Source organism: Xylocopa sonorina, chromosome 10 (assembly GCF_050948175.1).
Source record: "Xylocopa sonorina isolate GNS202 chromosome 10, iyXylSono1_principal, whole genome shotgun sequence".
Classification (NCBI taxonomy): domain Eukaryota; kingdom Metazoa; phylum Arthropoda; class Insecta; order Hymenoptera; family Apidae; genus Xylocopa; species Xylocopa sonorina.
The window spans coordinates 6,989,714-7,004,902 of NC_135202.1; the positions used below are offsets into that span (position 1 = coordinate 6,989,714).

At 35.5% G+C, this 15,189-nt stretch overlaps 3 protein-coding genes across 5 annotated transcripts; 2 read left to right on the forward strand and 1 right to left on the reverse strand.

Annotated features, from left to right (window-relative positions):
• Positions 1 to 1,884: 1,884 nt before the first annotated feature.
• Tsf3 (Transferrin 3) lies at positions 1,885 to 9,896 on the reverse strand. 3 transcript variants are annotated; one of them, XM_076902595.1, is made up of 16 exons: positions 9,501 to 9,889; positions 8,240 to 8,490; positions 7,744 to 7,852; positions 7,492 to 7,625; positions 7,254 to 7,381; positions 6,951 to 7,095; positions 6,707 to 6,864; positions 6,462 to 6,583; positions 6,156 to 6,301; positions 5,628 to 5,874; positions 4,950 to 5,098; positions 4,618 to 4,773; positions 4,436 to 4,534; positions 4,107 to 4,222; positions 3,881 to 4,036; positions 1,885 to 2,142 (listed from the first exon to the last, which is right to left on the reverse strand). In XM_076902595.1, the coding sequence occupies exons 2-16, from the start codon at positions 8,331 to 8,333 to the stop codon at positions 1,957 to 1,959; spliced, it is 2,145 nt and encodes a 714-aa protein (XP_076758710.1). In that variant the 5' UTR covers positions 8,334 to 8,490; positions 9,501 to 9,889; the 3' UTR covers positions 1,885 to 1,956. The 3 variants fall into 3 exon arrangements, with proteins under 3 accessions (XP_076758710.1, XP_076758712.1, XP_076758711.1); XM_076902597.1 differs by having other exon boundaries at positions 7,744 to 7,847; positions 9,501 to 9,888; XM_076902596.1 differs by lacking the exon at positions 1,885 to 2,142 and adding an exon at positions 3,234 to 3,397 and having other exon boundaries at positions 9,501 to 9,896.
• Positions 2,158 to 3,266, forward strand: LOC143428636 (isoaspartyl peptidase/L-asparaginase). The gene is made up of 4 exons (XM_076903669.1): positions 2,158 to 2,415; positions 2,495 to 2,723; positions 2,852 to 3,100; positions 3,172 to 3,266. Exons 1-4 carry the CDS (start codon positions 2,239 to 2,241, stop codon positions 3,264 to 3,266), a joined length of 750 nt encoding a protein of 249 aa, XP_076759784.1. The 5' UTR covers positions 2,158 to 2,238.
• Positions 9,897 to 11,602: 1,706 nt separating the features above from the next.
• On the forward strand, positions 11,603 to 14,949 carry LOC143428047 (major facilitator superfamily domain-containing protein 6). Its single transcript, XM_076902630.1, has 11 exons — positions 11,603 to 11,751; positions 11,835 to 12,086; positions 12,363 to 12,526; positions 12,598 to 12,896; positions 12,969 to 13,299; positions 13,397 to 13,587; positions 13,665 to 13,801; positions 13,917 to 14,032; positions 14,110 to 14,355; positions 14,553 to 14,699; positions 14,799 to 14,949. The coding sequence occupies exons 3-11, from the start codon at positions 12,469 to 12,471 to the stop codon at positions 14,867 to 14,869; spliced, it is 1,596 nt and encodes a 531-aa protein (XP_076758745.1). The 5' UTR covers positions 11,603 to 11,751; positions 11,835 to 12,086; positions 12,363 to 12,468; the 3' UTR covers positions 14,870 to 14,949.
• The last annotated feature ends 240 nt before the right edge of the window (positions 14,950 to 15,189 follow it).

Sequence of the window (15,189 nt, forward strand, 5' to 3'; positions counted from 1 at the left end):
CAGGTTTCCCGTATCCTTTACCTACTGGATCTCTTTGGAAAACGATTAATGGACCATCTTAGACCAGGAATATAGGAGATTCAACACCAGTAGACGAGAGATTAATTCTTTTACTATTACTTAAAATGACCACTCTGTGAACTGAAGTATAATTCGACAAGGCATTAGGATAAGGAACAAGTAAAGAGTATATCCTGTTCTTGAGTTGCTACAACATTGGTGCAACTCCAAGCAGAATTAGCAGTTTCCGGAACAATGGCCTGTATCATCTCAAGAACGAATAGTTTAATCAATATGATGTATTATTTAATACAATTGTATTGTATATTTTTAAATATTTTAGTTACAGGAATTATTCTATATGAATTTATAAGAATAATTTATAGCTATTAATTTATAAGGAAACTACTGGAACTTGTAAATTGTAAAAGTATTACAATAAACGTTTAGTTATTATTAATAAATTTTTTAATTTATTACTGGCACCTGTACAGCTATCCTAGACTTACTAATCCCTACACTTTAACGAGGAAAAACTCGTAAAAATAGTCCTGACCGCAATGAAATTAATTTTACTCTAGAATTCCTGGAAATTACGTCATTTACAAGAAGTGACTCGTATATTTCAGTAGTTTTATTGTAATTTATTGTAATATTTCAGTAGTTTTATTGTAATTTACTTTATATCTCCCGCTTTAGAGGTAAGAGAGAGAAAGATATATATGAAAGCTATAAGAAAGAGTGAGACAGATGATACCTACTCTCTTCAAGAACCCCTGGCGCCATCTCTGTGAAAAGTGCTCAAACTGGTCGCTCAGCATTATCGACAGCGAAGTAAACCTCAAAAACTACTAGCGCCATCTCTGAGGAAAGTACAGAAACTAATTACCGACCTAGCTTCAGCGCCTTTCTAAGAGATGGCGCTAGTAGTTCTCAGTAGTTTACTTCGCTGTCGATAATGCTGAGCGACCAGTTTGAGCACTTTTCACAGAGATGGCGCCAGGGGTTCTTCAACAGAGTAGGTAACATCTGTCTCACTCTTTCTTATATCCTTTTCATATATCTTTCTCTCTCTTACCTCTAAAGCGGGAGATATAATTTATCTTACTCTTTCTATTCAATGAAAATTAAAATTAATAATTAATATTAGTGTAGAATAAATAATAAACGAGTTGATTATTAATTTCTTTATTTAATCAGCAGTACTCTACAATTCTGTAATTAAGATGAGAGAGAGAAGCAGAAACATGGAAAGAGAAGCGAAAACGAAGTCAGGATGGCAAAAGATATGTGATATATATTATATATTTTATAATATATAACTATTTTTTAAGTCGTCATAAAAATGATATATAATAAGATGACATACAATAGATGTTTAAAAACTCTTTTTCTACTAGAATTAGTATTATATACTAATATAACATTAGTTTAGTATAGAATAAGTATTATTAGTATTCACTATTTATATTTACATACATTACTTTACATTCTCACTTGCAACCAACGCTGTATCGAGTTCGATAATAAAAAATAATAAAAACAAGTATAATCTTATATCTTTGTTTCATGTTAATCTATTTTCGAATCAAAAGTTTATCATTTAGCTTAGTCATTTTTAATCTTTATTTATAATGTGGATGGAAAGATGTCACCCTACGATACTGCTGAAGAAATTGATGAATGAACGACACTGGCAGGCGGTATCAGGACTGAAACAGCACCGCGTGCTGTTTTGGTGCATTTTAATACGTGTAAACCTGGCGATACCTCTGTGGCGTTACCTGCTTTTTAAAGTATTATGTGATTTGTTCTGTTGTCTGGATAATCTTCTAATATAAAAACCTACTTAAATAATTATACGCTCTCAATGAAAAACCGCTGTTCTGTAATAAATTCTTTATTATCCTAATTATCACTGCATCGAAACATAGACCCACGTGTAAACGTTTATACTTAGGCACTTAGAAATTTACTTAATACAGCGACAAAAGTGTACACAAGAATCGTATTACCATCGTAGAAGCTAAACCCTTTCGCGCCGCTACAATGAACTTCTTCCACAAGATCACTGAGAATATCCTGATAGCTAGCCACTGGTTGAATCTGATGAACTTCTTGCTGTAGATGTTGCGTTTCTTCCTAAAGAAATTGCATTTGTTTTAAATACTTCCGGCTAATCATTCTTCCCCTATCAATTTACAATCGTCTCGTCAAATCTTACGTTATATATTTACAATGTGCGATTATTGCAATTGGATCGATCAAATTTTGGCAAGAATCAAAACTGAAGCAAAACCGGAGAGAAAGAAGCGTCGAGTTTATGTAGATCCAGTTATAGTGGCTCATGGGGGAGCGGGAAAAATACCAGCGGGAAAAATACCAGCGAAAAAACGCGAGCGTATGCTTTTCGAGGTTTGAAACTTATCATCTAAATGATATGAAACGTCAATGAATTAATGATCGTTGAAATGTTGATCCCCGTTTCGACTAGGTTAAAAATGCAGCTATTGAAGCGTACAATGATCTTATCAATGGTCGATCAGCAACGGACGCGGTAGAGAAAGCAATTAGTTACATGGAAAGTAAACCATTTTTTAATTGCGCGAAAGGAGGTTCTTTGGACATTAATGACGAAGTCGTCACAGATGCTGCTATTATGACGATAAGGGATGCTGGATGCATAGGTGCCGTTCGTGATGTAGAATACCCTATCTCTTTAGGTCTGATTTACCTGATTCTATTTATAAGTAAACGCACTTAGATACCTACAACATGAAAATTAGAGATAAATGATTCGAAGTACCACAACGATAAGTAATTAAAAAAAGCTATTCCATATTTCATATAGCAAGGAAAGTGTTGGAGAAAACGGAGCACATACTACTCGTGGAAAAAGGGGCTCAAAAATTTGCTTTGGATAATGGAATCCCAATATTACCGCCAGGTAGTTTAAACGGACGTGGGTCCTTGACGTCAGATCTGTACGAATCCATAACATGTTGCGTGGACGAAGAAGAACAAGATCAGAAGGAATGGAAAGAATGCGATTCAGATTGCGTTGTAAATCGATCGGTAGAGGAAGAAGCTTATCCCTACTGTGTGTCATCGTCTACCGATTCAACGAGCTTGAGAGACGAACTAATGGGTTTACAAGTATCTTTTCCATAGTTATCGATATAATACCCAATGTTACGGCCTCGATATTTGTTATTTTAATAGCAATACTAATTGTAGACTGGTGCAGTTGGAGTAGTTGCGTATGATCGGAAAAAACGTCTAGCCAGCGGGACGTCAACAGCGGGGGAACCCGGGAAACCAATTGGCACTATGAGCGCAATCGGGACAGTGATCGGTTGCGGCATTTACACGGACGAAAACGGCTGCACTTCCGTTTCTGGCAACGATACGAATGTTTACTGCTACGCACCAGCACGGAGAATAATTAAAAAGCTGTCTGAAAACATGTCGATCAGCGCTGCGGTAAATACAGTGCTGCAGAACTACGAAAAAACAACCGGAGACTCCCATATAGGCGCAATTGCGGTGAATTCGAAAGGCGATCCTTACATTTCTTTTAAATGCAAACATTTCCCGTGGGCATTCTGCCGGAAAGGTTACGTTTATTATGGAATGTCGCAAAATGACAAATACTGGGAAAGAATAACTATACTCGAACGACCTTTAGATTGTATGTGCCTAAGTTCGGACGAGGAATAAAAAAAGTGTCAATTATCTGATTTAGTCTGTACCCTTCTGTGTCAGTCTATTTTTGTATGAACGTCTGTTTTTGATAACATTAAATTATGCATCTTGAACCCTGCTGTTGTCTTACTAATTTAACTTAATGACTTTTTAAAATTGATATTTTCCTACATACCGGAAATATAATGCTGTGATTTGAATCGTATATTCCATACATAGAGAAGGCAGGCGTTTCACCGTTAAAGGAACTTCCGAAAAGTTTATCCATTTCCAGCAGCATCGAATAAATTTCCTCGCGCCTTAAGTCTGTCATGTTTTCATGTATTACCACCTGAAATATTGTACAAAGTTCAATATAGTTTAATATATACAATAGCATACCCTATTTATAAAGAAATTACCGCGCCTAATGAAGACCACGTAAGCAAGCACATTTCATCCGAGTATGCTTCGCTCAAACACAGCGTTCGGTACATTTTGTTCCTAGTTTGGCTGCCCCGGTTTTGCACTGAAGTGCCTATGGTAGTAAAGAAATAATAAATTTAAAGTATTACGACAGTCGTGTACGTGCACGTCTACACACAACTACAGAAAAATTCTTTAAATCGACTTAGGAATGATGCACGAAGCAACAAAAATTCGATTTCATAATTACTAATAATTTTTTCATTTGAACTAGGTATACGTATTTCAAACTTTCCATTGAAAAGGAATCGTTTAATGTATTTACCGATTTTTCCCTCAATATTCTTCAAGTCAACGAAAGCAACGTCTCCTTGGCCAGATATCATACAGTCAAAAGCGCTCAGATCCTTTCCAGATCCGTTCGCTGCGAATCATTCAAGGATTACTTGTTTGGACGGTACTTAAATCATGACGTTTCATTTTTATCACCGTGTCATGCGTGCTGACCTTGTTTAGCCAAAGGATGTAAATTATTCGGCATTTGCCCGTCGCTCAGACCGAGAACATAACTTTTTGCGAAGAAGCTGGCAACCGTTTCTGTATCTGAGCAATGAGAACCAGTACCTGATATGTTCTTCAAAGCGGCCACAAAAGCGTTCCATCCTGCAAGGAACTAATGATCGTTACCAAAGAACGAATACTTTTAATGAATCATTCAAACTATTTAAAAATATTATTTCGTCATTAAGGTATATTCGAAAACAGGCTAACTGAAACGGTTCCTATCCTATATATATGCAATAATTATGATTACTTTCGAGAATTAAATGTAGACTTACCAACATCTCTATACCCCGTAAAACACGCCTTAGCTCCCTTCAGATCTTTCAAACTCTTGAACCATGAATCCTGTTTCACGACCGCTGCGATTCTGATGAACTCTTTATTCCTTTTAGGTACTATGTGCACCATCGTTTTCAGGCCCATCCTGAAAGAAAATTCCCACGTTATTACAGTAACATCATACATTACATCGTACCATCGTTACTAACAACGTTAACATCGTATATTAAAACAATCGCGACACACGTTGTTCGAATAAACAAATTGTTCATCTTGAAATATTTAATAAGCACGAACGTTAAATAAAATTAAGCAATTTGCTGCAGTTAATGATAATAATCAGTACTGTAATTAGCATACAATTAGTCATAGGTCTGTTGACGGTCTGTATCATCGACGAGTAATCTCTTTTCCGCTACCGTCGACACTACCGTTCTTATCCCACTGTATTATATTGTCATCATAAAGTGTTATCATAAATTTACTTATCGTTAATGGCCACAATCTATTATTAGAACGGCGTGTTTTGGCCGCCCAGAGCTAGATAACATCTCGTTTATTCGCTCGAATGCCGAAAGAAGAAGGAGCGGAAGGAGAGGCGGCCTTGAGCGGCCAAGGTAACAGTATTATATTGGTCCGACGAACTTGTACGTAGACCTTTAATCTGCGCTTACTTTTTAGCCTCGAGCAACTCGTCCGGCCTTGCGACGAATATATCTGCGTGCTGCGTTTTGACAGCGTTCAAGCAGGACATTCTGCGTAACTCCTGAATACAGGAAATCGCTGGTTCTACACCGTACACGATGGAAGCCTCTCTGAGCCATCGACACTTATTCTCCTCCAGGTTCGACGCGATGCACCACCTTACTCTCCTCGACGGGTGGCACGCTGCGCGGGTATCAGCGCCCATGAAACGAGGAACTGCGATTGAAACGTAACAATCGTTAATATATAATAATAAAATATAATTTACGTAATGAAAAAAGAAATATACAAGTTTCTGTTTTGCTGAAAATTCTGCCGGATGAAAGGATCAATCCAATACTAAGTTTTCGAATCTAATCGATTCGATCTTACTATTTCTGCCAAATGCTGAACAAGGCATAAGATTGTAAATCATTTTGCCAAACGTATATCTGTCGGAATTGAATGAAAGAAAACCGGAAAAGATTGCTCTGTTGTAATTAATCTTTGCTAATTACATCTTCGTAAGAAGTCCTCCGGCGTTTCCAGAGTATCTGTGCTCACCGGCGTTGGATGGTAGTTCTCCAGCAAAAGGCGCACTATCGAACCGGACTTGTCTTTACCTAAGGAGCTCATCTGCTTCTCCACTTTTTCCGCTACCTCTCTGATAAAATACAAACGGAAACTTAACCCTTTAAGAAGAACGATTTTCCCGAGAAAGTTTCAAGAGCGACCCAATTTTTTGTCGGACTGGGAGCAACATTTGTCGCTCCTAAAAAAAAAAAAATTAGATCGTTCTTGTTGGCGTTCTTCTTTTTACTAACGATCTAGCGATGACCACTGGCCACGGTTTCGTGATCCACACGCACGGTTTGTCGAGTTTCACAGGCCTCGTCGTACCATCCGAGCAAAGGTATTTATAATCTTCTTTGTTGATTTGTTCATCCTAATTTCACACATTGATAGTTCGACTAGTTCTACACTATTTTCGTTTTTCAAATGCTTCTTACACGTCTCTTTAAATTATTGCGAACATGATAATCTATCATTTAGAAACCAATCTTCCTACCTTGAAATGTTCGAGGGTATCGCTTAATCTAACCCAGCTAATATCTCCTGCGTTATCAGTGAGACACAACAATGCACCCACCCGACCATGGTACTTATCGCTTGAATAACATCCGACAGGATTATCGCATGCAGCGCAAAGATTTCTGTATTTCAATTCTACGAAACGAAAAAACGAAAAAGAAATTACTATATCGTTATATTATCTTTGATATCCTTGAGTAATAATGCGACTATATACCTACTTAATTTGCTATCGAGAGTCGAGTCTGCGGACCATGGACCAGCTATACATGCAGCCTCAAAGTATTTTGATAGGCCGGTAATTCGGTTTTCTAGCAATGTTTTTTCTGGATCGCAATCTCTCGATATTATCCAGTCCTCAAAAAACTACAATTGTAAATATGAAATCACGAGATACTAACTCACGAGATACTTTGTTAAAATTTCTAGTTCGATAGCTACTACACTACTATCAGCTTTTCTCTTTTCAGTGAATTCTTATACTATTTGTAGCTATAAATAAATGTTAATAAGAGAATATTAACCGAAGAGAAAGCACTAGTCCAATCATCGGTGGTATCCATTCCAGGATGACAGAATCTTTTGCCTTTAACGTCCCATATATTCCTCACATCCTTCGAAACTACGACTACCATTTCGTAACGTTGCTTCTCTAACAAAAAAAGCAAAGCGATAATATGGAAATTGTTATTGCCGATATCTCTCGCATACTAAGCGGTAGAGTGATTTTTGAACTGACATTTCGATTTACTTTGTAATTACCATTTGCGTAAAGTCTTAACTCGTTCGTGACTAGAATATTGTATTCGTTGTACGCGGATGCCGCAACTAAATCTTCTGGTTCCAATACGGTAAAGTCGGCTTTGCCCATGGTCAACCGCCGCATGCAATTGAACCTGAATAATTCGATGTATTGTTTATACAAACACATTACAACATAACAGAGCGGAATCGATCAATACTCTTCGATATCATAAGATTTATCGATCTTTCTGTAAATTTTATTATACTCGCCTATCATTTCCATAAACACACTCTACCTGACTCCCTGAGATTACCAACTGCGGGCAATATCTGTGGATTTGTTTTGTCGTGTGAATGCTGTCGACCACGCATAGCTTTACTGAAACGACGGTGTTTCTTTTTTATTTTGTTTTTAATCATTTCATTGCACAAAAGGAAATCGCAACTAATGCTCTGACTGATCCAATTGTCTTAATACAATAAAAATTTCACATTCTTTTATGTGCCACGACGTTCGAATTTATTTACCGAAATTCTCGGCAGTACACTTGAGCAGTAGGAGATCAAAAGAATTACATTGTAATTAGTATATAAGCTACAGAAATTTTGACAAGAATTCTTAATCCTTCGAGTACTGATAATTCATACGTATGTAAAACTAAACGCTATAAATCCGTATATGTACTCGATAGGATTGAAAGTATCTTTGCAAACATTTTCGAAGTATCGATGAGAAGTACCGTAAATGTTACTCCAAATTACTTACGATTTTCGGCGTTCATACTTTGATGACAACACATGACGAAGACTGCCAAAACGAATAATTGTATATCCATCTTCGACAACATTCCAGTCGACATCCTCGTCAGGAAGAAATATCGTAGATCTTCGACTTTCACGTTTTCACAAAATTCCTTGCACTATATGACCCAAGAATTCATACACGACACTATGCAGCATTTCATACCAGAGATATACCGATACTTAAGAGTACAGTATGCAATGGTTTCATGATTTCTGAAATAATTACACTAATTACTCCTTAGTAATCAATGAGGTGATCATTGCTTTAGCAAACAAAAGAATATATTATCCTGATTTATAATGAGTGTAAAAAATATTACGCACGATTCACGATAAAACTTCGTGCGCAAATGACAATAACGAAAATCGTTTAACTCGTATTTAGTTATTCCTATACTCGAATTTCGTCTACTAATACAATAAATCTAGTTTCCCTTGTTACGCATGTTTTTGTAGCACGCTATCTCGTTTTCCTTGTTTCTCAACATCGTTATCATCGTTTTCCACATAAATGTAATATTCACATCTGTTATAGTCAATTTTGCAAAATACCTACTAAATGTTTGCTCATTAAAAAGTTGTAGATTTTCATACAGACTCTATTGCATCCAGCTGTGTGTGTTAGCTGCTACTGTAACTAGCTACTGTTGCTATCGATAAACGCGAACCTAATGCTGACACAGATGATACCGGATCTGTTGCAATAAGTACTAGACATTCTGCACAAACCCGTTACCATTCTGCAGGCATACCATGAGCAGTTTGCTTATTGTGGGCGTTCAATAGCAAACCTATATTATTTTGTTTGCTTTACGAATTACATTGTGTCACTTTCAATTCATTTTTCACGAACGTTTCTAATCTTTCATCTTTCCATCAAACGCTTTATCGAGAGAAAGAGAGAGAGAGAGAGAGAGAGAGAGAGAAAAAGAGATCAAAGTGTAACACTTTGCATGATCCCCTCGCCGGTTTCCCTCGTTTCTAAACCGAATCAGGAGAAATCATTGAGGGTTAGTTAACGTGACCACCGAAACGAAACCGTAATAATAATCATCTAGCGATTACGATTTCCATCTTCCAATCTTTCGAGAAATATTATATTGACAACCATGATTACTGATTTCATATTCATAGTAACACTGCGATGGTCTATCATGAATATGTATAAATTCCTTCCACAATAATCCTTTCATCATTGTTGAAAAGCAGTTAAAGGTAATTACCCGGTTAAAAAATCCGCAAAGATCTTCAGCTTTCAACCGAATCAGCTAGTTCACTTCGTACACAACGACATTCCCTCTGTTTTCATCTGCAGCGCGTTAAGAACGGATCTTCAACGATCAGAGTAGAAGACAGTAGCGTGCAAACAACACGCGGTCGGTTTCAAAGAGAATGACTATAAGTTATATGAAAACAGTCTAGCAGTGAAGTCGCGTTCTGTTCCACAGCGATGTCCTTTCGACGGCTATTCTACAAACGCGAGAAGCAACTATGATTAGCGAATTAACCACATGGCGTCCAAATGCACGAGGAGGATGAGTTTCTGCGTCTACACACAACTGCTCACGTAGACTGAATTAAATTGATACTGGCTGCAGATGCGACCAAAAGTCCGGTAGGGAACTGGTATTATCGTAGCTGGTGGGGGCTCGTACGCATCATACGTGTTGGTACAGTAGACGACGTTAACGCATACCTATGAATATGTTATTCGAAATGAATACAGCGAGTCATTCATAAAATTCGATTTTTCTATTGTTTATACGGTTAAAATGGTTAAAACGACAAAGCTCTGTTAGACTATCACATAAGTAATTAATACGTATTATAGGAACTGAGTATATACATACGTGTCTTTGCTTTGTCAAATTTGTTACCTTATTTTTTTACTCTGGATGTTACATCGCGATATGAATCTAAAAAGTGATACTTTGATGCTAGGTATGAATGATTTACGTATCGAGAAAGTTATTTATGGAATATCTAATACTTGCGGTGAAGAATCACAATTATGTTGCGGTATTCTTTATAAAATAAAACGTTTGGAAATCACGTTTCGTTGATGATTTATTTCCTTGTACACGGTAGTTACCGCATATATTTTTTTATATCTTCTGCGTATCTTCTTGATGAATCCTCAATTGTCGTCATTTTAGTGGAAAACCCAGGTATTAAGTTTACTTCCCTAATGTGAGAACATACAACAATATAGTCATATAACAAATACAAAACTTATAGTTTCTCTACAAGGAAAAACGAAAGATCTTATAACGCTAGATATTGTTGAAGCTACTTCGACTAATGTATTCAAATGTACTGTACTTAAAATTGGTATGAATAGATGCAATGAATGGATCATTTTGATAAAGATGGCTGAGGAGATACCGCGAGAAGCGAAATCGTCTCCGATACCATCCTCGAACTTTTCTTTCAACGGCGATTTCTCTATGTACATCTCTTCAGGCAAGGGATCTGAGTCATCCGACAATTGCTACTGAATTACTTTGTTAATGCCACAATTGTCAAGAACGACGATTGCAAACGAATTATTATCGTTATGCAGTATCGTTTCCTCTACAGCAGACACGCGTTCTCTTATAAATTTCCATAGCTAAAAATTTTCGTACAATGCTATTAGGACGTTAACTGAAACAAGAATTGAAAGAAAGAGTCCAAATTGTTGAGTTACTTATCGTAAAACTATTTAAAAATATTAACATGTAAAGTAGCACGAAATACGAATTTATACGGAGTGGCACGTACACGTGTTTCGTGAAACTCTCCTCGTACAAACAAGATAACATTAATCAGTGTTGATAAGTGCCTTTATAGTACTATATTGGCGATGTTATTATATTTCAAATTATATTACAATGTAGTATATTTCTTTAATACTTACTTTTCACTCTGAAATTTCTACAAGGCTTATTAATGCTGCTTTCGTTTCTCATCAAATATCCGTGACGTCAGTATGCATAAGATAGCGTCGAGCTAACGCTTTCACCAGATTAGTTTACATATACGAATATATAAACCTACCAATACGTAAAATATGATACATGCGTAATCATACGTATCGCAATATAGCTATAAATTATAATAATGCTGATATAAGAAAAATTTATTCGTGCAACTTATTTTTTCCTTTTCAATTAGAGAGAATTACCCTACCGTCGCAAAACCTGAGTTTCTTAAATATATATGTATAGATAATCTTAAAAATCTGAAATTGAGACACACGTATACCCATGACAATTCGCAGAAAACGTTGAGAGCAAAAGCATTTCGAAACATTATCAGTAGCGCCAGCATAGTTGCACATTGTATAGAAGCGAGCTAAGTATACACCTAAAAACATATGTGTAGAACGTACATGATTCGTTGTCAAAGTATCAGTGCTGTTTCCTGACAGATGCCACTAATATTATCTCTGCGACCAACAATATGCGAACCTCGAAGAAAGGGTGAAAAATCGTAAGTAACAAATAATTAACTGTTGAACATTGATTTGATGCATGCTTGGCACAACGTAACGACATTTTTTCGTTTTATTTCAGGAAAGTAAATAATATTAAGCTCTCGAGATGAAGATAAATTATAACGTTTGATAATGGATCTGAAGAGGATATCTGTTTCGTTGTTACTTATCTGCGACGCAACATTGAAAACCACTAGTTGCGACAATTGTGTGGAACGCGCTGAATACGACGTGCAGTGAACATCTGTATAAGCTAGAATTTCCAAAAATCCAATTACTGACATGTTTCATATAAAGTGTACTACACATTTTTAATCGAAAGTTGTAAACGGTATGTTTTGCTTTTGTACATACAATTTTAGTATCTTAATGGATATATGCACTGACCGAAAAAAGTATTCGTACTATGCAAGCCTTTGATTTCTATAGACAATAATGCTTTCTGTTAAATGCCATGTTGGATCTTCTTCTAATTATAAATATATTTTTCTAGATTATCATAGAATAGGCATGTTTGAACTTAACAATGCTTGGAAAAAGAAGTAAACAGTTTATAACGTACAAATATTCTTTTCAGTCACTGTATGTTAGTTTACTCTGATTTCAGAAAACAATCTGACGTTTACATTTTAAGCATTGTTCCGCAAGAGAAATTGCAATATTTAAGGAAATATTTTTTCTAATTTACTAAGTACTTTAAACTTGTAAAAAACATGAAGCTAAATTATACACAGTTGCCTATAAAGGCACATTACTTTTTCTTCATGGCAGGTAAGTAAAATTAATTATGTTGAAATATTGCTTTAATTCTACACAGTCTTTATATTATTTTTTTGTTCCAGCCATGGGTCCAATACTTCCATTTTTGCCAGTTTATGGCAAGCAACTTGGTGTTTCTGCATTAATTATGGGCAGCATTACAGCCATTTTACCGATTCTATTTTTGATTGCTAAACCAGCATTTGGTTTTCTTGTGGACTACTTCTATTCATGGAGGAAATCAATTTTTGTTACTTTATTAGCAACAACGAGTTGCTGTTATATTTTTATGTACTTCTTACCGGTACTTCCAAGTCCAGTTTTACCGGATCGTAGCTTTAATAATGTATCTTGTGACTTGTTACCATACTGTACAGCGGAGGTAACTTCTTTGCTATAGCATATATAATTGCAAATATACTAATCAAATATACTATCATAATACTTGTTTTAGGATGTTTATAAACCAGATTTATGTACTGGTGTTAAAGATACTATGTGCCATTGGACTTGTACAGATAAAAATTTTTCTGTACGAATACAATTTCAAGCAATCAATGAGGAAGCAAGTATTTCTTCAAATTCCTCATGTTTAGTTGACAAAGACAATACTTCACTTTGTGCAAAGAGTGATAATTGCACTGTTATCTGTGATAATTTTGAAAATAATTATTGTCTATATACATCTGTAACTTTTTGGGGTTTTGTTCTATTAATGTCTCTTGGCAATATTGGCTTTAACGTGAGCAATTGTATAAGTGATGCAATCTGTTTTGATATATTAGGTATAATGTAATTACATTTATTTTCTTATTTCTGTTTATTAATAATTAAACATAGGTACGTACTAATATTTTTCAATAAAATATTCATTGGTTGTAGGCGAAGGTGGTGAAATGGGCTATGGTAGACAACGTGTTTGGGGAACCATAGGTTTTGGAATTTCTGCTCTTTTGGCCGGTTATGCACTAAATGGTTGGTCTAAAGGGGAAATTGTTCAGAGTTATACACCTGCATTCTTACTCATTTTTATATTCACTATTGTTGATCTATTTTGTTGTAAAAAATTGAATGTGAGTATCTCATGCAAGATCTAAAAATTTTTGTTTGTATGATTTGTTATTACAGTGTATCGAAAATACCTTTACAGTTACCAATAATGACAGGATCGACGAGTATAGTGAAAGACGTTATGAAGCTTTTAAAGTTGAAACCAATAATTATATTTCTCTGTTTTGCAACGATTGCTGGCATTCTTGATAGTTTTTTGATATACTTTTTATTTTGGTATATTTTTATTCGAGTAATATAGTCACTATTTAAGTAACTACTTTGAAAAATAAATAAATAAAATTGTGAACTGTATATGTAATAGAAATTTATATAAAAATATTTTGGATAGGTATTTAGAAGATCTTGCAATCGCAACAGGTACCATGGAAGATATTAAATTAATAGAAGGTATAATTGTTGCCGCGCAAACATTGGGCGGCGAAGTGATATTTTTCTCCTTCTCTGGTACATTACCTCTTTCTGCAAATATGTATTTTATTATTTGTATTCAATTCTCATGTTGTATTTTTTTTTCGAAACAGGTAAAATACTGAAAAAGCTAGGATTCGGATATACTTTCACGTTCTGTTTCGTATGTTACGCCTTGCGACTCGGTCTTATTTCCATCGCAACAACTCCATGGTGGGTAATACCAGTAGAATTCTTTATGCAAGGACCTACTTATGCACTTTGTTACACGTCCATAGTGGCCTATGCAAGTAAAGTAGCACCACCTGGCACATCAGCCACGGTTCAAGGAATCGTAGCTGGCATGGATGATGGTTTCGGTACTTAAAATACATAATATATACGTAGAACCGTTTAGCGCAGCGCTGAATAGCATTTTAATTTCGATACTTTGATTGTATCCGAAATTATTTGAAAATTAATATGCAAAAAGAATACGGACAATGTTAATATTTAAAGATACATAGATGCTAAATATTAAAATTGGTTTATATGTTAATATTGCCTATTGTTTCAGGGTTTGCTATTGGTAGCCTAATAGGGGGAATTATATACAAATTAGCCGGAGGTGTAGTAACGTTACGAATATTTTCCGCGTTGGCCGCTATAACAGCATTCTTCTACCTCCTTTTGTACCTGTTGTACCTAAAAGATTCAACACCAGGTATAATAAAAGTAACCATTGAATGGTTTTGACGATTTGCTCGAAACCCTCTGGTCACTTCCCGAATCTTCCTATTGTTAAAAATATCTTTTATTATAGGTACAAAGAATAATGTGGAGTGGAAAACACCAGAAGAGGCCCAAATGAAATGCACTACTGCAGAGAATTGACTGTAAAAGTACAATAGAAAAGGACAGTCGCTACAGTAATTGCATAAAATTAAATAATTTTTCTAAATAGTCATAATAACGCACATCACTAATGCAATCGATACAAAATAATATACATTGTTATCGATAACCTGATTATAACCTTATCGAACAATTTTTTACTACCCAGTGATAGTTAATAAAGTTTAGCATCTTGTTTACCTTTTGTGTAATTATTAACGTACAATATTTTTGTATAATTGGGGTAATGAACAGGAAAAGTTCTTTTACGTAAGATGATTTGCACAACGTTGAAGTTTAACAGCTGTTTTGCTCGTGGT